The 27433-nt window shown below is 37.3% G+C and overlaps 1 protein-coding gene across 1 annotated transcript in view; it reads right to left on the bottom strand.

Moving 5' to 3' along the window:
* Positions 1–1563: 1563 nt before the first annotated feature.
* Positions 1564–27433, bottom strand: part of XRN2 (5'-3' exoribonuclease 2) — a 77686-nt gene continuing 51816 nt past the window's right edge. The window contains exons 25-30 of the mRNA XM_019462374.2: positions 21965–22033; positions 21736–21867; positions 20580–20707; positions 9140–9203; positions 3942–4080; positions 1564–1740 (exon numbers count right to left, since the gene is read on the bottom strand). Of these exons, the coding sequence (XP_019317919.1) occupies positions 1675–1740; positions 3942–4080; positions 9140–9203; positions 20580–20707; positions 21736–21867; positions 21965–22033 (598 nt within the window). The 3' untranslated portion in view covers positions 1564–1674. The remainder of the gene's footprint in view (positions 1741–3941; positions 4081–9139; positions 9204–20579; positions 20708–21735; positions 21868–21964; positions 22034–27433) is intronic.

Genomic DNA, 27433 nt, shown 5'->3' with positions numbered 1-27433 from the left:
TGAGGGTTCAGTTGGCTGGCAGGTGTGCTGCGGGGCACCTAACCTCTAAGAGGGAATCTAGGAGGCAGGCACAGCTTTTCCATTAGGCTTTTTTGCTTAAATGTCTTCAAAATACTCTAAACGTTCGTTTTCAAACTTAACAGTTACACGTAATTGAAAGGCCAAGCAAAAACTATTACTTTATAGACAAGCTCATGATAGCTTAAAATTAAAACCTAAAAGATCTGAGAAAATATAGGTTCTGTCAAAGTGTGCGTTTGGGGTATCTATAAAGCTACAGACAGGAAGACATTTATATGGGCTCCTTTGGAATATGCAATACTTGATTTAGATGGCTATTCATTTGTAGTATTTGGAAGATAGAGACATTTAACAGAAGGTGTTATCACTTTAATGTATTGTGAAGGTTAATATACAATAGTTGTGTTGTTAATGCCCAGCAGAGAGATGCTTTGTCTCAACAATAAAGGACCCTACTCTATTCACCCATCACCAGCAAAGAACTCAATAGCTTCAAAATAACTTCCTATTCAAGGTTAAGGTGGCCTTTTTTCCACATAGGCTAAGAGTAACAAGTGTGCCTTAGCTGAAATATTAAAGCAAAAATGTCCTAAGTCAAAAGGTCAAAGAGAAGCCTTTTTCTACGACTTAGGCTAGAACAGGCAAATGGAAACAAAGCAGCAAGTGTGCGCGCGCGTGTGTATGTGTGTGTGTGTGTGTGTAAATTTGTCCTGGCAAACAAGTGAAAATGCATGTGCAAGTGCCATGTGTCGAATGCAAGCATAAATATAAGGAGTAATAACAGTGTGCTAAGTAGCAAGAAAAAAAATGAGTGAAAACAAATCTATTATAACGTAAAAAACATGCTAAGGAGTACAGACTAATTAGCTATGAATTAAACTTTTCACCTTAAAGATTTAAAACAAGTCCTTAAAACTGGAGTACAAGTCTGCATGAAGTTTATAAAATGTATGTTAACTTATTCTCACAGAGAAGGTATAGTCAAATCAATAGCTGACATACTTATTAATATAGGAGATGGCTGGGTTTTCTTGCTACATTGGTTTTCTTTTGATATCTAATTATAGAAATAGTTTTCTGAAAAAAAATGACTTAAAAAAAAACACATTTGGCCAAGATTTTCAATGTTTATAAAAGAATAAGGACACAGGAGACCAGAGGTTTTGTTTTTTTTTTGTTTTTTTTTTTTTTTTTACTAAAGTTCAGAAATTTTCATAAGACAAGTACATTAATGAAATGTTTCCAAAGAAATACTGAACAATATATACTCTAGTTGGCTGAGGGTTCCAACTCAAGAGTTCATACCTAATTCTTGTGCATTAAAAATCAGCATGGATCTCAGATGATCTAGAATACACTGTGTTTTAAAATCCACAGCTGGTTTGATTTTTAACCATAATGAAAAACCAGTATTCCTATTCCATCAAATGTGTTTTACAAGCAATAATAAATTCAGATCCACTGTATTATGCAACACACATCTTTGGAAAGCAACATAAACAGTGAGATCAGATCAGTAGAAATATACACAGTTAAAAGAAATACACAAAGTACTGTAGTTTTATTAAAAACTACTACTTGAGAAAGAAATCTTTCCACAAATAGCATAAAATTGTAGAACGATGAAAGGATTTGGGAAAGCTTTACAAAAGCCTAATTCCAACTGTATCTTCCTGAGGGTGGTGGCAAAGGGTATTTCCTTCCTTCTCTGGGATATCCCTGAAAATAAGCAAAAGCAAGAGTTTATTTTCTGGATTAACACCTCTGCAAAGAAATTAATTTTACATTGCTCTGGAAAAACACACCATAAAGAAGCTGAATAGGTCTTAAAAGTATATCATATGGAAGGTGTCTCATAAATAGGTGCTTTGGGCCCCCAGTTTTATGCAAAGCTCATTGCAAAGCTGGACTCTGGCACAAATGCTACTGCTGAAAACTACCCAAATGAGCCATAACAGGCACTTAAGAAATTCCCTACAATGTACACAAATGAACTATAGTTAAGTGTTCTGTGGTTCTCAATCTTCCCTGCCATCCCTGGCATTAATTCAAGCCACACTGTAGTAAGATGCCTACATCATCTTTAGACATATTACACTAGAAAAGTCATTTTTGCTTAACCAAGGCAAGAGCTTGCTAAGTGAGTTGAGGCCTAATGAACTACTTATTTTAGGGATTTTTTTTTTTTTTTTAAGCTATAAATTGTAGAGTATTAACACATTAGATTGTTACATGAACAATTACCGGTGACATTCATAACATATCCTAGTAGACTTGCAAATAACATTTCTGCACAACATAAGATTCCATCAAAATTCCTTTCTAGGCTTTCAGGATTCTGAAACAGACTGTCCTGCCCCCATGTTGTCACGGAGTAGTTTAAATTATGAGTCATATAAACCTCACTAAAATACAGTGGGGATCATAATTAACATTGTTTTTAACAATGAACTTCTGCAATTAATAGTGTTTCAAAACCTGTGATTTAATAAAAAGTATCTCCATGAAGAGAGATTGAGAAAAAGAAATGTATTTCTAAAAGGTCCTAAAAGAATTACAAACTTACCAACTAGTTTATATCTTCTAAGTGAATAATTATTTTACCTGCTATAACAGCAGAGAGTCCCTTACAAGGAAGGCCTCTGAAGGAGATGGGAAACATGATGAATGAACCAGGATCAGAAGGACAGGGCAGCCAGGCCCCAACTCTGTTGCCCAAGTGCAGGCACCACGTGGTTTCAGTTTCCGAATTGGAAGATGAGGTGGTTGGACTGAAGATTCTCCAGGGTTTTTTCTAGTTTATAAGTATGTCCCCATTTCAATAATACTCATTATTTAGACTGCCTAGTATCATCCCATCAACTCTCTAACATAAATAGTCTCAAACCATTGATGGGATTTTTAGACATCTTGGGCTGACAGTGTTCAAAGTCTATGAACAGACTTTAATGGATTGTAACAAAATTCTCTCAGAAGATAATTAAAATGATTATTTTCTTGTGAAGTGAACACTTATAAGAACACACACAAAAAAGTATAATTTTTTTTTCTTAGCTGTCAAAAGAGCAGTCTTACATAAAGGGATGCATGGCAAGAACCTGCATATGAAAATTAATATTCAAAGCACTGCAAAAGACCTGCAGGCAATACCAGGTAAGCAATTTTAAAACCACTTCACATCACCGCAGATGCCAAACTCCATGAACACCACACACACTAAAACACTAAATTGCAGCATTCTGACCCTGTTCTCTGGCTAGGATTTGATTGCAGAGCATGTAAATACTGACCAGGGTGTCAAATGGCTGGGGGACAAATAGACTGAGACAAACAGACCTCTGGCTTAAATATGCTAAAACCGGATGCTTTACAGAGAAGAAAGTGAAGCTTACACATACCAAATAAATTTGTCTAGGAATTATTATACTGAATCAAGTATGGCTATTTAAATTTAGTAAACAAAAAACAAAAAACATATGATGAAGGAGAGATTTCTTTCCATGAAAAAGGGTATTTTATGAATCAAGATAGGAGACTTCTAAGATGAATAAGGTTAAAAGGTTAAAAGGATAGATTCTTACTTTCAGTTTCTAGAACATTAATATCTATCATGAGATCTAGTTTCTATTTAAAGAACAACATCCTTAAATGATAAAAAAAAAAATAGGTTTTGGCAACTGGCCCTATTTGTGCTAAATACCACTGACTGCTATGATTGAAAGAGCCTTGGGGATGAAAATTCTTCATGGTGTAACAGATTTTAGTAAGGCAGATTACCACCCTATATACATTTTACAATGAGGGAGCCAAGTTCAGCTGAGCTACTCTATCAGTGACCTTTTCCAGAAATGTTTTTAAGAAAACATGCTAAGTATAAAGTGAGCAGCAGGCTTTTTGTCCCATGGCCCACGCTGTATCACCTGTCTCCCTCCACGATCATCACGTCTGGGTGGATACCCGCCGGGTCCAGCTAGCATCTGGTACTGGTTTGGCTGGAAGGCTGCATTTTGGGTTTGGAGCATCCTGTTCCATGGCAGCAGAGGTTCAGCCCCAACGCCTCTGTGGAGAAGAATCATGTTGGCATTAGAAGTCATATCTGTTATACAGCCCATTGTCTCAAACTATCCAGCATCATCTCCACATCTTAGGACAACCTAATTTGCCATTTGTCAAATGGGACACACAGTATTAGAGTGACATTTATGTCCCTCATATTCAACGTAGTCTAACATGTTTCATAAAGTATCACCATTTTTTAAAAAGGTACTTAAACTCCATTGAATCAGAAAGGTAGGACTTAAAATATTTTGCTCATTTTCAACTGTGAAATTTCTGTTTGGTCACCCAAAGATTTGGACTCAAGATCACCGAGGTGGCTACATTTAAGATGCTATCCGAAGTGTAAACATGTACAAGATAGGAAAATGGGCTTGATTTTTAAAAATGTCTAGACTCGTTCTTGGAGTCCATTCTTTCTAGTTAATTGCAGGTTGTAAATGAATTCTTACTGCTCAGTATTTTGAATCTAGGGTAGGGGACTTGGCTGTTTTTTCCCATCCATTATTCTGCTCAATATGTCAAAAGGTCTGATCAGGAGGAAATCTTTTCAAGTTCTATTGATGCAGCTTACAATTGACCATGGTGACCTAGCAACATGAGCACTAATTGGCATGGGCTGACTGGCATTTGGTGTACAGTTTACATGGGAACACAGATTCAACAGCTATTATAACCCAGTTTGCCGGCCCAGATTACTAGTCAAAAGAAATGTTTTAATTGTCTTCAAGTGCCTATTTTAACTTTGCAGATACAAAGCTACAGGTATGCTGTATTAAATCATAATTTAAAACCGTCACATAAACAATGTAGCAAAGATACACCTTCTAAGAAAGGCAATCACCATTTAAGATACAACTTTCTCCTTGAGACATTTTCCTCAACTTCCATTTTATAGAACAGTCACTAAAAAGAATAAACAGAAGCAAAATTCTCCAATATATTTCAACACCACATGCTTTGGGGCCATTACAGATGTTAGGAGAAATTACAGTCAAACTTTAAAATTGCTAAAGCACTGACTCGTATTAATGATAACCATACAGCACAAGAATTTCACCTCCCAGGTCTTCGAGGATGGGAGCTCAGAGCTGGGCTTACTGGGTAGTCCAATTTTCTCACAGCTATTCAAGCCTCAGTCCATCTTCTCCACCCTCCTACTCTCCTTGCCTTCACTTGGAACTTGCTTTTTTTTTTTTAAACACCAAAGATAATTCTTTTTGTGTGATGGCTCAAAGAACGACTCTGAAGAACTCCAGAGAAGCCAGCCAATACTGTTTTCTAGTTAGTGGTGAAACCAGAGCTCTAATAAATATAAAATTTGCTGTAAGTGAATCAAAATAAAATTTAAAAAATCTGTATCTCAGAAAGAATATCCATATATTCAGGCTTTTAATTATTTTTCAGGTTTGTTATTAATACAAATATATTTTAGCAAGAACAGCTCTACAGAGATAGGAATGGTCTCTTCTGGTCTGTGCATGAGGGAGGGGTTAATGTTTTGTACTATAACCAAGGAGGCTCATCAAAACTGGGCCATTCACACAAAACCCACATACCAAAAATGCAACTCACACATTGTGTTAACTGTAATCAATTTTTTTTTCAGTTCTGCAATGATCAAACTCACTCAATTGAGCTTCTGGAAAATCTGCTCACATGGATGGAATATATTATAAATGCATTTTTACATTATTTTATGTTCTAAAAATAGGTTAGAAACAAAGCCAAAATTTAAAAACACAAAGTCCTCTCTTTGTTCATAATAATTACTTAAAACATTTTTTAGTCATTTTTTAATAAAAATAATTTAGTTGAAATTAAACAGAAAAAACAGTAAGAGGGACAGGAATTACCCTCTTTTCCTTTTTACTGGCAGAGAATCCCTTACTTTCCACAAGTTTACCGTATTTCTATATTAATTATATTAATTTGCAAATAGTTACAAGTATAATTTGCCTTCTATTTAAATCTGGGACAGAAGCATTGAGGTTGACAGATTTCAACTATTTTAAATTAGTAGCTATTTATTGAGGCAACCTATCTGAGGCATTTGGCATCATGGATGGCAACACTTTTTTTTTTTTAACATTACTGTCAACTTTCTATTTTTTTTTTTAATATTTATTTAAAAAAATTTTAATTCCAGTATAGTTATTAACTATATAACTATAATAACTATATATATATATATATATATATATATATATATAACTATATAACACAGTGTTATATTAGTTTCAGGTATACAATATAGTGATTCAACACTTCCATACATCACCCTGTGCTCATCAGGACAAGCGCACTCCTTAATCCCCATCACCTATTTCCCCCCTTACCTCGTACCCTCTGGTAACCACCAGATTGTTCTCTATAGTTAGGAGTCTCTTTCTTACTTTTTGTCTATGGCAACAATATTCTTAAGTTTCCAAATTTCTGTTTTGGAAAGTAGCTGGCAATGCGAAGTAACTACTTTGGATATTTTTAATTTATATATATGGCAAAATTTTTAAAGATTTTCAAAGACTAACTAAACTTAATGGCCATATGTTAAAAATTAAATGGCCACCTTGATTATGGCCAGAAAAGAGAAGGCCTCCACTAGCAAGAATTACAGACAATAGGGCAGAACTCAAATGCTCTGTTTACCATTAACTCAAAGTTAGCACTGGCTTGTCTGTGTGTGCATGTGTGGGGGGGCGGGGGGGGGGGGGAGAAGCAGTGTTCCTATTGCATTTTTAAATGAACATATGGATTACAGATACTATCTCAAAGTAAGAAAAAATTCAAGAAACCATGTATTTCATTAAAAAAACCATGTATTTCTTTTCTAGTAGGGCTCTCAACCAAACACTCAAAATCATGTGGCAGGCAACTACTGAACTAATAAGGATCAGTAAAACTGGTTCCAGTAAGAATTCTATTACTTACTAGTTGTGACATCTCAGCAAAGTCAAAGTGACTGCCGGTGTGTATCTTCTCCTCTACATCTTGTGAAGTCAGAATGGTTAGACTGGTAAGTGCTCCAGAAGTGAGCGATGTACTCACTGCATTTGCTAACAGGCTAATGCACAAGTTTAGGAATGCCAAATTCAAACTGTTTTCTTTAGGAATAAATGGTATGTTTCTTAAAAGACCACAGTCTAAGACATAAGACAGACTTCTATGAAGCTCACATTCAACATTTGCCTTAAGGTATGATTTCCAGTTTCAGGCTAAAACTAAACCAAAAATGAATGCCCCACAAAACTTGCTCCTAATCTGCAGGGTTCACAAAGGCAGTCAGGATAATACCAGTACTTGGCTAGAGCAGAAGAACAAAAAACCCGATGGATATCAGGACAATGATGATGATCTTAGAGAATCTTTTAGTGTACACAGGGAAGGAGAGCCGCTGGGAATGAAAAATGAGCACCTCCTCAGAAGTGGAAGGAGACCTTTTACTTCCTCTAAGTCCTGGCGGCTTTACTATAACATTATGCTCAAGTCAGTGTTCTGATGAACTCTGCTCATTCAAGTGAAAGTTTCTTAGTAAGAATGCTACAGAAGAGAAACCTTAGGTAAGTTGTCAGATTTGTGGGCCTAGGTTTCCTCATCTGTAAAAACAAACAAGATCTACTTCAAAGGGTTGCTAGGAGGAATAAATGAAGTCATGTTTCTAAAGGTATATTTACACAGTGCAGACACATGATAGGCAGACAATAAATGTCAGTGATTATTAACAATATGGGAAAGAAGTAGAGAAATTGCCTGAAAATCAAACTCAACAAACTTAATGCAGAAGGATGGTTATTTAAAATGAGATCAGTTCTAATGTGGTCATTTGTAATTTAGGAAAGATTTACTCCTTGCTCATTTAATTTGTTTGAAAATGGTCCTATCCTGAGGATGCTGAAGTAGTGCATATGGTGTTCTCTGAGCACTTATACTGAACAAAACATAAATACAGGCATTGTATCAGTCATCTGAAAATGAAAAAGCAGCTTGCACCAAGTAGTTGATACTATTAAAGCAACTGAGTAACATTTCTTTTATCTTCTTGAAAAAAATAATGAAATGATGTCTGAGAGTGTCTAAAGAAAGTTTTCTTAAAAGGGGAGCATCATTTATAACCCTGTTCCTAACACATTTTATTCATTTCAGATATGAACACATCAGAATGCTAAAACGGTAAAGGCAAGAAAAACAAAACAGATTAGAACTGGGAAGGCAAAGAGGGAAGCCTTACTATGGGCTTCATTGGTTTCCGCATTTACTGATGCTGGCAAAACCAGCATAAAATGATAGATCTTAAAGACGCCCTCTAAAAAATTATTCTACAGATGTTACTATAATTATTCATAACATGCCTAGCGGTCTTGTTGTGCAGACACCACCTGACTTAGGAGCACACAACTTATCAATGAAAGAACACAAGTCAAACATCCCTCGTTATTAAACCATGTCACACTCTTCCTAGTCCACGGTACTTATTAGACTGCAGATCCCATAATCCTCTTCTGAGTCCCTTCTGCGTTTAATTCAGTTCAGTCTTAAGTAGTTAAAGAAACTGTTTTCAGTGGCAACTAATAACTACTGACCTACAGTGACACTGCCCTACAATAGGCTTGTCAGCACTGAAAAAGTTGTACCAAAGAAGCTGATTAGGACTTCAAGAGGTTTGTAGCAAGAATCAATGGTCGGTCTGTACTAATGCTGTGTTGCCTGCACAGAAATGATAAAAGTGGAACACCATTAGTTATGCCTCATTAAGCTGTGCAACCCTTCTAAAAAGAAATTTGTTTAGCCTGACCAAAATCTAATACAATTTTAAGCTCTCTGTGTTGCATTTTTCAGGGTACCTTAAAACATTCAATAAAATAAAAGGCCAAGGACCAAGAAAAGTAGGAAAGTATATAAACAGGAGTCTTTTACTTCAATGTGTTAGCCATCTGTGTCTAAAGAACAGATACAACAGAAACTGTTTGGAGGGAACAAAGTACATTTCAAACCATGGAGAAAGCCCAAACCTCAAATGTTGATGTGGAAAAATACTTAAAAGTCATGTCTGCTTTAGTATTACCTGTCAAATCTTTGCTGCTGGAAAAGGGGAGGAGGACCCCGCCAGGAATCCTGGGGCCTCATATCTGGAAAATAAACAGGGAAGGGTTAACAGAAAATTTTAAGATGTAATCAAAACCATAAAAACCCTAGAAGAGAACACAGGCAGTAATTCCTCTGACAAAGGACACAGGACCTTTTTCTAGATATGACTCCTGAGGCAAGGGAAACAAAAACAAAAACAAAAACAAAAACTATTGGGACTACATCAAAATAAAAAGCTTCTGCACAGCAAAGGAAACAATCAACAAAACAAAAAAGACAACCTAGTGATATTCGCAAATCATATATCCAATAAGGGGTTAAAATATATAAAGAACTTCTACAACTCAACACCAAAAAAAGAAAACAAAACAACAAAAACAACAAACACAATCCAATTAAGAAGTAATCATGATTCAGCTACCTATATATTTTTGTGATTAAAAATTCTTGAAAAAAATCTAAGATTGAATATAAACCAAATAAACTAGCATAATTATACACAATGCAAATGTACAAAGATATAAAATCAACTGGGTCAGTAAATGTTTTGCTTTATTATTTTTCCTTTGATAATGAAACATAGTTTTAGGAACCCTGGTCATTATACTCTCATTTCTCTCTCCCTGCCTATGTATGTGTGCATGTGTATGTTAAGGTATATACTTTTCACATTTTTTTATTTTAAATACTGTGCAAAAGAAAGGTAAAGATTTAGGTTCTTTTCCATAAATACAAACTGAAAGAATAGTAACTTCAATAGAAATCCTGAAATTTTCCCCCTAAGCACGGCAACTGGAAGGAACCCTGCTTCACCTAGCTATTATAAAGTGTAACCCACACATCTCTCCCAACACAGGCCAGAGAGATGCTAGTAAAGGGACCGCCCACTTTCCTATTGTTTTCTGAGTCAAACCTCTTCCCCTAACACAAAGCTGAATTGCCAATATCTAACTCCAAGAAACAATTACATGGCTGCTGGTTCTGCACGTAAAGGAGCTGAAAGGAGCAGCCCCAAACACTGGTGAGGAAGGCACTCAGTGGCTCAGAAGGTCAGTGTTAACCAACTGCCACTCCATTCCCGTCTCCAGTCTCACAGTCACCTTGGCCACCCTTCTTTAGTGGGGTCCGTGTGTGACCTAATTAAAACAGCTGGTTCCAGGAGTTGTCTAATGAGTTCACTGTGTGAGGACAGTAACCTCCTCCAGACTCCCAAGACCCAAGGACAACAAGGCTTACCATAATGTATTCAGGCTCACATTTTAATGGAAACACAAACTAGAAACATGCTTTTCAAAATTACTTTCTTTTTTTAAATTTTTTTTTTTAACGTTTATTTATTTTTGAGACAGAGAGAGACAGAGCATGAACGGGGGAGGGTCAGAGAGAGGGAGACACAGAATCTGAAGCAGGCTCCAGGCTCTGAGCTGTCAGCACAGAGCCCGACGCGGGGCTCGAACTCATGGACCATGAGATCATGACCTGAGCTGAAGTCGGCCGCTTAACCGACTGAGCCACCCAGGCGCCCCCAAAATTACTTTCTTAAAGGAAAGAAGAAATGAAAGCTCATCTCTGGTTAGGAACCAAAAAAACACAGTCTAGGTTTACTTTAAAAAACAAAAACAAAAAACGGAGAAAAAGAAAAGTAAAATTGTGCTTAAAAGCCCCACAAAGGAGAATATGGAACAAGTACAAGTAGAGGACCTGGCTGTTCACATGATTCCAGTGTGAACAACCCACTACTACTGCCTTGGACTCCCCTGGCCTCGACAAGGTTGACTATGCCACCTGAAGGAAGTTTCCTACGTGGAGAGGTGACCCTTGGCCAGGGCAGGGTGCAACCATAGCCTACTGCTCCTCGGCCAGCCTGAGTGTCCAGCAGCCAAACCCAGAAGAGATGCTTCTCTTACAAAGGAGCAGGAAACTTTCACCACCATTACTTTCATGCAGAAACCCATTTTGAATGAAAATGTGGTATCTCTAGTCAATTTCAATTAAGTCTCTTTTCTTCTCTTAAAACCAGACTAGTAATGGTCAAATTGAGGAACACTGCTGAGGAGTTTTCACAGTGGTCATTAGAAATTCCAAACCTGAATGGGAACTCATGAGGCTTACCACACAACCCACAGAAAACAGGGCAAAAAGGATCTCTACAGGCCCAGAATAACTTCTGAATCACTACTACAGACCAAACACAATCAGAAAAAAATCATAATCCTAAGAGGTAAAACCAGAAATTTTTACAAAAACAGCAATCATCATTTGTATGGTTTATTCCTATGGAAAAACATAAGACACACTTACCTCAAAACATACGTGACTTTCAACACATTACCATTTATGAGAAAGTGATCTACTGAAAGTAAAATCAACTTTTGCGCCACTTTCTCTGATCATTACCTTGTTAAACTTGAAGTCCATTGGTCTATTCATATATTGCACACAAATTAGTTTAGTGAGAATTAGTTTAAATGTTTCCAGAAGTATTTTAAGTGTCTTACATATAGAAAATTAGCTTAACAAAAGTCAAAGGAAATATAGTAAATTTCATTTGATCCCTGTCTAGCTCTGTACTTCATATGTCCATGTCCCAGGATCACAGTGGTAATTAACCCTGGAAACATGACCTTTTTTTTACCATGAAGACTGAATTCTGTGATTCTGGTTCCATAGAATACAAACTCTGCATGGTACTTAACAGAAGTTTCCAAACGGGATCCCTAATAAATTTAAAATCAAGTGAAGGTAACAGAAAGATACATCTACATTAACAGAAACCTTCAGAAATGCTTATCCTAATGTTTCATGACCAATAAAGACAGAAAAAAAGCTTGTATATCTTCTCCTAGAAACAGTACCAATGGAGGGAAAGTCACCATGATCAAGAACACATGTTGATTAGGTTCAAATACGCTACTGGTTAGATTAAGCACAAGATCTGTAAGTAGAACTGGAATATAAAGTTCATTAGCCATGAATACTTTCTTTGGAAAGAAGGAACCCTCTCAATAGTCTACTCATATAACTCTAAGTGCCTAGACAAATGGCCAAAGTCCCTATTCCATCACTTTTAGTATTACAGGTACTTCCCACTCTACTTTGCTTTTACTATTTCTCACTTCCAGAACAAGTGTTTTTACATAAGCAAACTCAGCACATGCAAAAACTATAGTTCTTTGTTAAAATCTAAGCAAATTTCCTATGACGTAAAAATTCTAACACAATTATTAAAACATCTCTTGCTTTCAACCCATAAAAGAGAAATAAAAAGGATCAAAGAAAACCTTTAAGGCTACTTTTAAACAGATCTCTTCATGTGGCTCTGAGAAATATATATAGCCCTTAAGTATTCATAAAGCAGAAATATTTCCTGGCTGATAAGTAATGAAGTAGAAGGTAAAACAAACTTATTATCATTCATTTGTATGGCTCTAACAGAAGATCCATTTGAGAGGGAGAAAAAAAAATTCTGAAGCAGTGAATTGCACTTCAGAAAGGCACAGGCGAGAGAGGAAAAATGACAGTTATTTTTTTCCTTTGGTCTTTAAAAACTTATCTCTTTTCTAAAGCTCTAAGGCCATATAAACCAAGGCTTCACCAATAGCTCCTCAAGTGACAATTTACCTAATCAGCATGGCAATCACAGGAAAGATTCCATGTTTACTGATTGCACTAATCAAAAATCACTTTTCAAATGCGGCTAATTGACAAGTTTACCAACTGAAATGAAGTGAAGTGACATACTGGGTTCTCTGGGTTGGAGAAATGAAATGCTTCATTCACATGGAATGCTCAAGACTGCACTTGACTCCAACAAGTTTTCAGTACCCGGGCCAATTACTCATCAGCCAAAAACTGACACATCAAAGACAAATCACAAACCAACAGTAAGAAACACCTACAGCAGATAGAGTTTGACCAAATGGTCTCTCTTGTTATTTTGCACCACATGAAGAAAACAGCTATGACAGTACGAACATTAAAAAAAAATTAAATGGCTTATTAGATTTCCATTTTACTAAAACTATTTCTGATCAAATTTTACAGCTCAAGATTCTATAAAAAAGAAGGCTGATCTATCATTTATTACTTTTAAATATTTATTTATTTATTTATTTATTTATTTATTTATTTATTTCTTGAGAGAGAGAGAGAGTGAGCACACCATGTGTGAGCTGGGGAGGGGCAGAGAGAGGGAGAGGGAGAATGTCAAGCAGGTTCTGCGCTAATCACGTGGAACCTGACACGGGGCTCAATCCCACAAATCATGAGACCATGACCTGAACCAAAATCAAGAGTGAGTCACTTAACTGACTGAGACACTCGAGGGCCCCGGGATTTCCTTTCTTGATAGTAGGCACCATTTCTCTGGGCTCATCATATTAACTGTGACCAATTTACTATCTTGCAGTGACCATTCTAGATTAGGACAATTATTATCAGGGAATAACTTGTGAAATGACATGGCTGCCTTCAAGGAAGTCTACTCTCAGAACCCCAAGCTTTTCTAGGTTTTCTTATAACCAAGGGCAAATAAAATTCATTTACTTATCCAAATCCTTCTAAAGCTTTTACAGTTCTGGCTTGATTCCCAATTTTCTCTCTCCAAACCCTCTCCTTTCTGCTGAGCAAGAATCAGACCGTATTACTAACTACCAGCACATGACTTCAATGTCTTCAGGTACTTCAACGTGCACAAAAATCAGACTCAGCATATTCTTCCGTATTCCTTTACCCTCCTGGATTTCCAAATTCTCAGTAGTCACCCAGGTGTCCACAGTGCAAAAGTGAGCCTCATCTTCTCTCCCTCGTGTAACATATTCAATTATCCAGCCCTTCAGTTGTTCCTCTCCTATCTTCTCCACTTTGAATCCACTTTGCCATAGATCAGTTCAGATCTTCATCCTTCCCTAACTAAAACAACCACCAAGTCTTTTCCATAACCAACAGAGCTGTGGTTTTAGAAAGGAGATGTAACTGTGCACTCTTCTACTTTAAAAAGAGCTTTAAGAAGCTCTTATACATGAATAGGAAATTTATTAAGGAAAAACTGGTTAGTAAAAATTAGGATCAAAGTACCAATTTTAAAAATTATCCCTTAAAACAAAGATATATTATTCCTTGCTTATCAAGTTAGCAAGGACTTTTAAAAAATGATAATACCTGGTATTGGTATATCATTACCAATGGTTAATGCCAAGTTGCTTTAACCACATAACAGAAGGAAAGACAAACAACATCATTACCATCTCAACATGGAGGAAAAGCATTTGATAAAATTCAATACCCACTAGAAACAAGAAACAGAAAAAAACTGGTTCAATATTTCTTATCTAAAAGAAAAAAAAACTACAGTACACATATTTGCTTATTTATTTTTTTAAATTTATTTATTTTGAGAGAGAGAGAGAGAGAACAAGCAGGGTAGGGGGAGAGAGAGAGAGTCCGTCCAAGCAGGCTCCACACTGTAGTGCAGAGCCCAATGAGGGGCTCAATCCCCCAAACTGTGAGATCATGACCTAAGACAAAATCAAGAGTCAGACACAACTGACTGATCCACCCAGGCACCCAGCAAACATCATTATTTAATGGTGAAATATTACAAATTTTCCCTTTAAGGCTAGGAATGAAACAAGGATGTCTACCATTACCCAATTACACCAGAGGTCCTAGACAGTGCAATAAAGCAAAAAAGACCAAAAGGCATGAAGATTAGAAAGTCAATAAACAAAACTGTCACCACTTACAGATCACATGATTATGTAGGCATAAAGTCCAGAATATACAAACTTTCAGAATAAATGATTTTAGTAAGGTTGTTGGATACAAAGTCAAATTCAAAAATCAACTACGTTTTGGGGTGCCTACATGGCTCAACTGGTTAAGCATCTGACTTCGGCTCAGGTTATGATCTCATGGCTTGTGGGTTTGAGCCCCATGCCTGCTTCAGATTCTGTGTCTCCCTCTCCTCTGCCCTTCCCCTCCTCTCTCTCTCAAAAACAAATATACATTTAAAAAATTTAAAAAAATTAAAAAACCAACTACATTTCTACATACAAGCAACTGGAAAACGACATTTAAAATATTACTTCTAAAAACACCAACACACATCAAACATCTATGAATATTTTTGTCCTCAATTTTTATTGTGATTTCAACACTTACAGAAAAGCTACAAGAATACAAAGAATTCCCACTGCTCTTCACCCAGAGTTCCCAAATGTTGGCATAAACCTATTCCTCACCTGATGCCAATTAAAGTGAGAAGGAAAACTAACAGTGATAGTGGAAAACGGTATTCCCAATATAAAAATAATCTCATAACCAGAATATAAAAGAACTCCTAATAAAGCAAAAGGAACAGATTACCCAGTAGAAAAATGGACAAAAGGCTCAAACAGGCATATTACACACACACACACACACACACACACACACACACACACACACACACACACACACAAATGTTCAAGGGTCAATAAATATGAAAAAAGCTCAACTACAGTAAGCATCAAGAAGATGCTAATTCAAATCTGAGTGGGAGACCACTACCCATCCAGTAGAATGGCTAAAAGTGAAAAGCCTAATAATATTTAGGGTTGATTAGAATGTGGAGTAACTGGATCTTCCCTGCACTGATAAAGGAATGCAAACTGGTATAAACTGAATGTAATTTGGGAAACTTATTCACTACAGGTGAATGTGTGCAGAACCCTGACCTTGCAATTCTACTACTAGTCCATACTAATCAGAGATGTTTATATTATGTGTGCTGAGAAACATAAGAATTTCACAGCAGTGCTACTCCAGCAGCCCCAAACTGACCGACCCAAACACAACCCCAACTGGAGAGGGAAATGGTGATGTAGTCACTGATGGAACAGTGTAAGTGATGAAATTTGCAGCAACAATATGGATAAATCTCAGAACAAAATGTCAAACAGAAGAGGGCAAATTTTTTAAAAGGTTAATGGAGTAAGAGTCCCATTATATAAAAACAAACAGATGAAACAAATCTATGACACCTGTGTCAGGATAGTAATTACCTTTGATGGGCTAGAGTGGCACCTGGGAAAGCACATGATGGGGGGAAGGGTGGGCTTCTGGGGACTGGTCCCCGTCTACATTTTGTTTTATTTTGTTGAGAGAGAGAGAGAGAGAGAGAGAGAGAGAGAGAGAGAGAGAGCGAGCGCACATGTAGGGGAGGAGCAGAGGGTGGGAGGGAGAGAATCTCAAGTAGGCTCCATATGCAGCACAGACCCCACACAGGGCTGGATCTCACAACTGTGAGATCATGAGCTGAGCTGAAATCAAGAGTCAGGCACTCAATTAACCGAACCACCCAGGCACCCCTCTACTTCTTGACCAGGGTAGTGATTACATGAGTGTGTTCATTTCATAAAAATTAATCAAACTGTACACTTGTGACTCAGAACTTTATATGTTACATTTTAATAAAAAAATATGTGAAAATACATGTATGATCATCCAATTTTCAAAAATTACATATAAGAAGAATATAATGAAAAAAATTACCGCTTTAAAATTGCAGGATCACGGGATTATGGGAGTCTGTTTTATTACCTGCCACATTTTAATTAACAAGAACTAAAGTTAAAATTCATTTAAAATGCCACTACAAATATGGAGGAAAAAACCAGCCTCTCCACCCTTGTAATCTGTCCCCATTATGCTCCTGGAATTTTGCACCAGTTATTCTAAGCTTAATACCACCTGACTTTTTGCTGTGTATTTCTAAGCCCAAATGCCCCACTGTAGTAGGCTCAATTTAAATAGCGTATTCTTCCTGATTTTTTTCCCATAAACGTTTTCATTCCTACCATTCCCATCCCCTTTGAAAAGATGTTAAGTATAGAGTTCCAGCACTAATCCTCAGGTAGCTCAATGTTACAAGTCACCACGCAGAGAGGGCCACTTGTGTCTTGCTCTAAGTCAATCCTTACTTTATAAAACTTATTTCCCATTTTTAATGATGTAATTAAAATAGAGACTAACTGGAATAGATTCTAATTAAAGTCTCTTTCTAAGTATAAACAAATTAGATCTCATAAGAACTGTAACAATGGCAAAAGAGGAGTTACTCAAAGTAATAAAAAGGGAGAGGTGAACCCACTATTTGAAGTAAAATGCACAGATGCTCGTAAGAGGTAACTGTTCCTAAAGAAGGCAAACTAAGAACTATAAACTTGCAGGCCCCAAAAGACATGAAATTCTCTACCTCTGGTGTGACCCTGATAAATAAAAGAATTTTCTGACTTCCTTCTTTCTCTTACTGTTGGAGAAGAATTCTGCAGACTGATAGGGGACCTGAGAATGAAGCACTCAGATTTATACAAACTGCACACTGAGTGAGTGATTTTCTGTGAAGGGAATCCATGTTTTGTTTACAGATTCTCATGTGGGCCTAGGATTCCCTAAAAGATCTAGGCAACATTTCCCAAAGTGTATACCACGAGTGATACACACAATCAATTTCTGGGGGTCTGTGAACAAGCTTTTTGTCTTTACAGTTATGTATTTGACATATATTTGAAAAAAATACAACTAGCACATCAAACTCATGTCACACGGTATTGATATACAGTAAAACCTTGGATTGCGAGTAACTTGTTCTGCAACTGTTCTGCAAGACAAGCAAACATTTCCAATAAATTTTAACTTGATAAAATGAGTAGTTGATACGAGTAGTACGTGATGCTGAATGTCACATGATCACAACTGAGCCAATGGTTCTTGAAATTCGCTTTGATATACAAAGTGCTTTGGATTACAAGCATGTTTCTGGAATGAATTATACTTGCAAACTAAGGTTTTACTGTAATTTATGTATTCAAAATAAATCAAGTTAAAAAAAAAAAGACTTTAAAAAGTTTTAAGTAAGTAGCTGGGTGATTATGGTGGCAGCAAGCCCAGTGACTGGGCCTTAGGAAACATGAAATGGAAGGAAGCTGCATAATGGAGAACACATGCTTTTACCTTTGCTACTCAAACCTCTTTCCAAATCTCTCAAAGTTTACTAGACGCAACAACCTCAGGAATGCCACATAACCATCATCTTGAGAAAGAACCTATGGAGATTATACTTGGCTCTAGCATTCTGTGTCTCAATTTTTTTCCCCACCTGGAAGCTGTGATACCATTATGGATAGAAGTGCATGGTGAAGAGCCATTAGAAAAAAGGAACTGGCAAGGAATGTGTCAATAAACAGCTGGCTTTAACTGTGGAGGGGTGCCTAGGTGGCTGAGTCAGTTAAGCATCCGACTTATGCTCATGTCATGATCTCAAGGTATGTGAGTTCAGTCCCCGTCAAGCCCTGCATTGGGCTTAGTACTGACAACTTGAGCCTGCTTTGGACTCTCTGTTTCCCTCTCTCTGCCCCTCTCCTGCTCCCAAATGAGCATGCACATGCACTCTCAAAAATAAACATTAAAAAAAAAACCAATAAGCTGGATGTGCTTTCAGCATTTACTAGTAAAATTTCAGGGCATAGGTAGCTCTTTCAAAGGGACGAGACTCTTGTTGTATGTGGCATGGCTTGATAATATATATATGGAAATATACAGAAATGTTATTTGCTGAATCTTGGGGGGAAAGGAATTAAGTAAATTACTGCACCAAGCAGATCCCCACAAGACCCATTAAATTCTGTACCCCTTCTGTGTTCATTAAATAGAATAAAACCGCTGAACTCCATGGTTTTCATGGAGTCTGATAATGCTCCAATGTCAAGCCACATAGCATACAGAGAAAGAGAGACAGAATACACTGAACACAGAGGGCTCTGAGAGAGACACCTTTAGAACCCATTTCTTCCTGGATACTAGATTAGGAAAATCTGGGTGGGCTTTAGGTTAAAATATGGGTTTATAACTTAATTAGCATGCAAACAGTGGTAGGCACATATCATAAATACTTCCCAACAATCTTCACATTAATCTGGTATTTCTTTGACAACTCCAAGATTGATTTTTTTATTTAAAAAAAATTTTTTTTAATGTTTATTTTTGAAGGAGAGAGAGACCGAGTGTGAGCGGGGGAGGAGCAGAGAGAGAGCAAGACACAGAATCCAAGGCAACTTTAGGCTCTGAGCTGTCAGCACAGAGCCCAACGCAGGGTTTTATCTCATGAACCGTGAGATCATAACCTGAGCAGAAGTTGGACGCTTAACCACCTGAGCCACCCAGGTGCGCCCCCCCCCCCCGTTTTTTTAAACATTTTTTAAAATGTTTATTTTTGAGAGACAGAGACAGAGACAGAGACAGAGAGACACACACAGAGAGAGAGAGCACACACATGGGACAGTGGCAGAGAAAGGAGACAGAGAATGCCAAGGAGGCTCCATCCGTGCTGTCAGCGCAGACCCTGATCTGGGCTTGAACTCCTGAACCCATGAGATCATGACCTGAGCCGAAACCAAGAGTCGGGTGCTCAACCACTTAACCAACTGAACCACCCAGGCACCCCTACAACTTCGGTTGAAAAAGATTTCTTACAGCAGCTCCCTCTATTTTTGTTAATTAATTTTCATGAAATATTTCAAGCATTCAGAAAGAAACTTAAATAAATGACACTTAGATTTAACAAATGTTAGCATCTTGCTACAGTCAAATCCCCCTGCTGCCATGCTGCCATTGTTTGGTTGGGTAGCAACCAGACAACTAGGAATGACCTTACAAAGAAAATGGTTTTGAGAACCTGGCACATGACTTCTACTTTCTTGGTAAACAAACACAACCACGGAACTCAAAAATAACAATATGGGAATACAGTTTAAAATTAATACAGAATCTATGAAAAGTCTAACCTTTAACTCTTTCTTCCCTCTGTCCACTGCCAATTCAAATGCCATGTAACTATTTTCAATGGGTAACATTTCCAGACCACTTCTGTGCACAAAACTGGTTACCAGGGGTTAGGGAAGGGCCAAGATTTTCATAGAACCAGAGTTAAAGGAGTATTACTACCTAAAGCAATGCCTGGCTTTATCCTAAGGAATCCTGAGATACAATATGCATCGTGAGAAAGGGATACTGTCAGCTTTCAATTGATTAAGAGGTTGCAATTCCATATCTAGCATCTGATTTAACTGCCCCAATACTTGTATTAATGAAGTAAGTAGCCAATCTCTCCACATATTTCTTTCTGCATACGTTCACTCTAGTAGAGTTACAGATGAAAATAAGAAATCCAGTTCATATTATTCAATTAACTATACACAGCCAAGATAAAAGTATCTTCAAAATTTACATGAAGCATTCTCTTACAGTTCTCCTAAATTATGTTTTTTAAGTCCACTATCTCTGCCCTGATAAATCTTTTTAGCAATGAGATTAGGTTGGTTTACCTTTGTTGTAATATTTAATTTAGCATGTAAAATAATCAACTAATAAAAACTTACTTGACATGAGTTTTGGAATCTGGGCTTGTCCTCTCAACAGTGGCCTGTATAAGTTTCCCTGATAGGTCGCAGGTGGTGGTGCAGCATTGCCGTAAACGCCAGCCCCTGAGCCCCTTGGCATAACATGGCTGTAAAAGGACCCCACCAACCAGAAAACAAATTATAGATCTAGCCACCACATCATAGCTGACACAAATTAAATAAATGCTAGTAGTGGTCTCTTTACTACTAGATGTATTTAAGAGAACACAACCTTAAAAGATTTATAATTAACAAAGTTCAAAATAGTACCACGGATAGTAATGGTGACAGAATATGTTCATTTGCCACACCAAGATTCTTAATTGGTAATTATTTAAGTATGTATTAATTAATTACTAATTACTAAAGTAATTAATTTATTAATTACTTCATGCAAAAAGTGAGTCTACTTTTCTTTTTTGTATCATATTTCAGTTTTGTCCTTAAGGACCCATGCTGTTGCTATCACTGTATACATTGCTGCTCTGTATCTTGCTATTTTCAATTATATCAAACATTACCCTATAGTTGTCATAGTCTGCAAAATTATAATATGTACACCTACAGAATACCATGGTGACATCTTCTAGTTTACTAAACTATTCCTCTCATTGAGTATTACTATTATTGATAACAATTCATTAGAGATTTGGGCATATAACTTTATGCTTCTCTAAAATTATTTTCTCAGGACAAATTCCAAGGAGTAGGAATTTGGATAAAAGTTAAGAGTTACTGTATTGATCATGTATCATACTACGTACTTGTTATGTATTACGCATTACATATATGGTAACATATTGAGTAACACTTTAAACAGATTCTGCCGCATATTAATTCAGCTAAAACTTTGAGGGTAAAGAGAATGTTTTATTCCTTTGAAATAACTGTCAGAAAGACAGCAAAACCTCTTAAGGGAAAATAACAGAATTCTCAAGCAATACACAAAGCATAATACATATACCAAAGAAACGGAAGTGAATTTTAAAAAATGAAGAAGAGCATAAAAGCATCAAAGTCATTAAAATATTTGCCAACTAGGCTTCTTAAGTATTTATGACATAAACATTGACCTAATGCCTGTGAATGATTCCAAAAAAGCAAAATATACAAAGGACAGCAACCTACCACTCACCCCAAAGTCCTGAATGCAGCCTGATCCAGATGGACAGGCCGCCGGTCCCGACTGAAGCCAAGCTGGGGCTTCCACTGCCGTCCATTGCTGGACTTTTCCCAGTCACTTGGTTTCAGTACTGGTGCTGGTTTTCTGACCATTTGAAAATACAATATTCAGTACTGGGATAAACATTGTTCATACAAAATAAAACTAGACAGTTTATATTTAATGGCCACATCGCTGTTACCTTGCTCCTGGAAGCATTACAGCTTTAAAAATGTAGTCTTCAGCAAACTGTGGGTCTTTAAAATTAATACTAGAAGAGAGCAAAATACAATTTAGTGATTTTAATATTACCTTGGCTTAACTATTTTAAACTGAGGTACTTTTCATGTTTTAAAAAAAGAGTAATTAAAATTCCAAAGTCTTCTCCAAAAATTCTTTTAACTGATAGTTTCATCAAATGGCTGAATATTTCCTTCCCCAAGCTAATCGCTAGTACACAGCCTTCATGTAATTTTCTGTGTGGGAAGAGCCATGCTCTCACTAACTGTGGGTGACCACAGACAAAGGACAGACCCTGCCTCAACTCTCGAGAAATACCAACAGGATACTGGAGATAGATGGAAGAGGTTTGCAACAACAAAAAATTTCAAAAAACGCCTTTCATTCTGTTTAGTGTAGGGCGAAGACTTTCCCTCTAGCATCTTAGGGAAGATTGGCTCTTGTCACAAAAATAAGATGCAAATGCCACCAGAAACACTTGCAAACTCAGAAAGTGAACACAAATAATCTATGGAGAAAAAAACATTAAATTTCCCAGTTGGAACCCTGTATCATGCTCTATTAGGATGTTTCTCTTCCATCAGGAATGGTCACACTTTGAAAACTACAGAGTGACTTTTTTATAAGTCTGTACTCTTGGACTGTGAATATAAGCTTGATCAAGCTTCCTTTCTGGTGGGGTGAGTGTGTCCCAAAGCCTGGTAAGTACACAAGTTTTCCTTTTGACACAGCAGTTAAGACTCTGGATACATACAAGGTTTATACCTAAGGATATTCACAACATTAGTATTCATGTTGAAAAACTAAAACCGAAGTGTATGAGTAATAGCGGAGTGGTTAAAGAAACTAAGGTTCTCCCTAAAAACGGAATCCTCAATTGACATTACAAAAAATTTAGTAAGAGAACACCCACTGACATGGGGAAAATACATATACAACAGACTAGACATATATTCACCAAAAAGTTATCAGTGATGTTCACTGTATTATCATCGTCTTTCCTTCTCTGTGTTTTTTTAGTATTTCCAAAATTCCTCCATGACTGCAATCAGTTGAAAAAGGTTTTATTCAAAAAGGTTTTATTGAACTGGTTGACATTTGAGACAGCTAACTTTTTTTTCTTCAAATACTGCCACTTTATATTATTAGGGTCTATTTTCGTTGCACTGGGATTTAACTGTATATTTTAAGTACAGAAAAATAACTTCATTTATAATAAAAATGCGGAGTTCAAGAGCAGCTGAACAATACTTCATTTACTCAATCCATTCCTCTTACAACTCACTCTTCACTGGCAACCGCCTTTATCTCAAATGTTCTCTACTGGGCAAGGTGGCTTAGGGCAGTGTTACAGGTTTAAAAGGGTGGCAGAGAAAATGGTAGTTAAGTACAGGAGTTCATTAGGGCCTTCTAGGTACAAAGTAAAGACAGAAAATCGGTAATAAAGCAACACTTGCAACTAAAGTGTCTCAAAGCAGGTATCTTTGTGTCAGCAGGGCTTTTCGGCAGTTTACCAAACAAGCTTTAAGAGTTCCCACAGCACACATGGTCTCAGAGTAGTGTGGAGGCACAAATGGCGGCCAGGAAGCAACCCTGCTTCCCCTTCTGTTAAAGGAAATAAGAAATGTTTAATAATATTTTCATAAGGAAGGAAAGTGGAAAAGGCAACAACACATGCAGAAAAGATGCTGAGTCAAAGCATGTGTATGCACATGCCTTCCATACATGTCTTTGTGTGGGATCAAAGCATGTGCGTATGGAGAAGAGGGAAGAGTATTCTTTCACAGGGGACCAAGGAAAACATCATCCAAGAGGCCTTGGTATAAGGTGGGACAGGACTGGTTACCAAATGAGAGAGGAAATAAATGTAACCAAGATGTGGAAAGGGGTCCCAGGACCAAGGAATAGCTCAGTTGAATTGGAACAGCAGCTGTATGAAAGTGATCTGAGTGATTACATCCTCAATTCTCCCAAGAAAGATTCATAACTAGTTCCATTCTAAAGGAGCAGGACGACACAAACCAACTTGTTACACGCAATGAATGCTTTAAGTTCTCAAGCCTTAACTCCCAGGTGGAACCTCAGTTGGAAAGAGCTAGACTGGACCAAAAAGTTTGTGAACAGAAGTGGGCAGGAAGACAGGCTGCCTGAACTGGGTTAATGTCATCAGGAGGCTGTCCTGAACACAACATGAAGCTGCTTCAGGCAGTGAGGGAGTAAATATAATCAAGGAGGCAATTCAAACAGAACCTCCTGGCAACAGTGTGTCAGAGAGCAGAGGGAGAGAACCAAAAGAAGGTCTTCAACACAGTCTAGACAAGGGCCTTCAATGTGTGCTTGAGATGAGAATGCTGGGCAGGCAAAAGAAATGGCAGGGCTGCAAGTGGAATGAAGAACACACTGAGGTGAGGGCTTGAGATGAAGATCTGCAAGTCATGTGCAGGAAGACTGGAAGCTAAGTGAAGGAAACAGCAAAGGTAAGGAGATAACCCCAGGGTCACAGGGATAATCTCTCCTGAACGACAATGGTTACAATCAGAGATTTAGTAAGACAGCTGAAATCAGTGTTTGAGAAAACAAATCCATTTATTTATGAAAGATGCAGTTTACTGTATGTCAACTGTTCCTCAACAAAACTGCTTTAAAAATCCCATCCTTGGGGTACCTGGGTGACTCAGTCAGTTAAGCATCTGACTCTTGGTTTCAGCTCAGGTCATGATCTCGAGGTTCATGAGTTTGAGCCTGTCACTCACTGGGTGCTGTGCTGACAGTGCAGAGCTTGCTTGTGATTCTCTCTCTCCCTCTGTGTCTGCCCCTTCCTTGCTTGCACCCTCTCTCAAAATAAATAAATCAACATTAAAAAAAAATTCCATCCTTCATGCTCATGCTCTAAAAGGGAAAACATTTCCAAGGTAATAGGAAAAAAAATCTCCAACATCTCCCCTACTTCCTCTCAGAACCAAACTCCACAAAGTGATCTATATACTTAATAGGGAGGGAACAAACCATTAGGAGACAGAAAGGGTGCATCTAAAAATAAGTTTGGAGGTCCCTATTGAAGGGACAAGGGATACTATTTTTGACCTCAAAGATTAAAGCATTCTTTTCCCTTGGACCTTTGAGTACAATTTGAAGACTTACTCTCTCCGAAATGAATTAAGCTTTCACTGGTTGAGATTTTTTTTTAGTAATTTGTTCCCAAAAATATATACTAAGAACTATTACATTTTTAGAAATTAAAGAACAAAAGAAGCTAAAGCACAACTCAACTGTATTTTTCCAATGTGATAACATCAGCTGCAACTTAAACAAACATCTCTAAAAAGAGAAACATGCAAAGAGGCAGGAACTCATTAGGCAAAGTCCCAAAGTGGAACTGTATTGAGATCCAAGCTTTTAAAGTTCCTTCATTTTTTTCAGGTTTATTTATGTAAGTAATTAAAATTCTTATAGGCAGAGAAACTAAAATAATAGAAATTATTTTATTATAATAAAATATATAAGTAAAAATAATAGAAATAATAAAGAAAAAAATGCAGATTACTCTGACAAATTTCTACCACCAGAAACAAAAGAGCTTAACTGTAGAGCGCACCAGGGGAAGGAAAGCAGTATCAGGGACATAAGACAGAAGCAGCTTCAGGGAGGAAATGAGTTAACAGAACAGCTTATACATTCAACAGACTGTCCAGCTAAGGTAAGAGAACTGTGTTTAGACGTACACTGCTTCATCCAGCTTCATCTAATTCTGTAAACAGGACTATTTTTCACCACTTCTAGGTGGCACCGTGCTGACTCATCCAGCACAAACTTCTACCCACCGAGAAGCCCTGCCCCAGGAGAAGTATGATGGACCCCTCCCTTGGTAGGGAACTTCCCTATTATTTCATATAATCACCTAGTTGTTATCACAAACACACTAAGGACAAAAATATAAAAATTGTAAACTTAAGCATGGTTGAAAATAACAAAATTGAGCAGTGCTTTTATCTGTATCACAAGTAGCACTTTAGACACTATTAGAAGAAAATACTACAGCAAAGTCTTAACAGGAAAGGAAAGGAATGTACAACACCCCTTTCCAACTCAATTCACTTTAAGAATTACCCTTAGAAATGCTATTTTAAGTACTATTACTGTTTGAGAGTGCTAGTACACTTCACAAAGATAGCAGAAAACTCTAAATATCAAGTTACTGCCTGCACTCCCCATTTTTACCCCACCTTTCCCTGATACCTTCTGTAATTAATGCTAAATCAGCATACCACTGCAAACTATTCTTGTAGGGAAAACTTCATGATTCATATACTTGACATTTTAAAGCACTTAAAGAGTTTATAGGACTTAAGATGTCTTTTCTGACATGCTGTCAGAAGTGGCTAACCAGGTAGTGGAAGATAAACCCTTCCAAGAGTTTTCACCATCAAGTCTGTGACTGACTGTATATACTCCACTTCCTCTAGGCTTCTGATTTCAAATCACCTGCTTGCCAGCCATGAGCATTATAGACACTGCAGTAACAGTTACATTAAAAAACTCACATTTTTAAAAAACCTCCTTGAAGAGATAAAACACTCTATCCCTTGCCTGAGTCATCCAAAGGTGACTACAGAAAGTTTAAGAAACACTTCTTTGAAGAAATAAGGGCTCCTGGAAGGCTCTGTAAAACACTGGGCTTTGACACTATGAACACTATGAACAACTGGGCTTTTACACAGGTTCAGAACTATGCTAGGTGCTATGAGAAAAAAAGAAAACTAAATGCTGCTGATGAAAATAACACACAAGAAGATCATATAAATTACAGATCACCTTGTAGAACAGAAGAAAAGCTATGAAGGATAGGCTATAAAGGAACGGGCATTCCAAACAATGAGAGGAAGATACAGAGGTTAGTGTGATAGTGATGGGAAGAGCATGGTTACAAGGAGGAGGGACGTGTCTGTGAGCAACTGCGCGGATTTAAGCACAGAGCAATGGCTCTGCCAAACTGACAGACCTCGACAAAGCAAAGTTTAATTCCACTGGCACTCTAGAGCAAAGATTTCTGAGGACTGGTAGTGCTTTTAAGAGAGAGAAGACTTATAGCATATGCCAACAGAGTCAGTGGGAAGGTTAAATCAAATAAATCAGCTGGGAAGTCACTATAGTAATTCAGGAGAAGAAACTATAAAATAAAGGAAAAAAAAAAAAACCCTACAAAATAGGCCCACTGGGAAGAGCCAGGGATAAAAAATAACAGGGGAAAAAAATTCCAGAACAGTGGTGTAGATACAGGGATTATTGTAGAATGAGAGGCTAAGCACATGGAATGTAATATAGAACTAGAGGCTCCTGAGTCTGGGCAACTGCTCAGAGACAGAAAAGAGAGATCAGCCAGGAGAACAAGTGACAGGCACTGGACAAAGAAGTACGGAACACTGAATGTGAG

The sequence above is a fragment of the Panthera pardus genome, unplaced genomic scaffold (genome assembly GCF_024362965.1).
Source record: "Panthera pardus isolate Hobbes unplaced genomic scaffold, ASM2436296v1 HiC_scaffold_25, whole genome shotgun sequence".
Lineage (NCBI taxonomy): Eukaryota > Metazoa > Chordata > Mammalia > Carnivora > Felidae > Panthera > Panthera pardus.
Note: the sequence above shows the minus strand (reverse complement) of the source record. Positions and strands in the feature narration are given on the sequence as shown.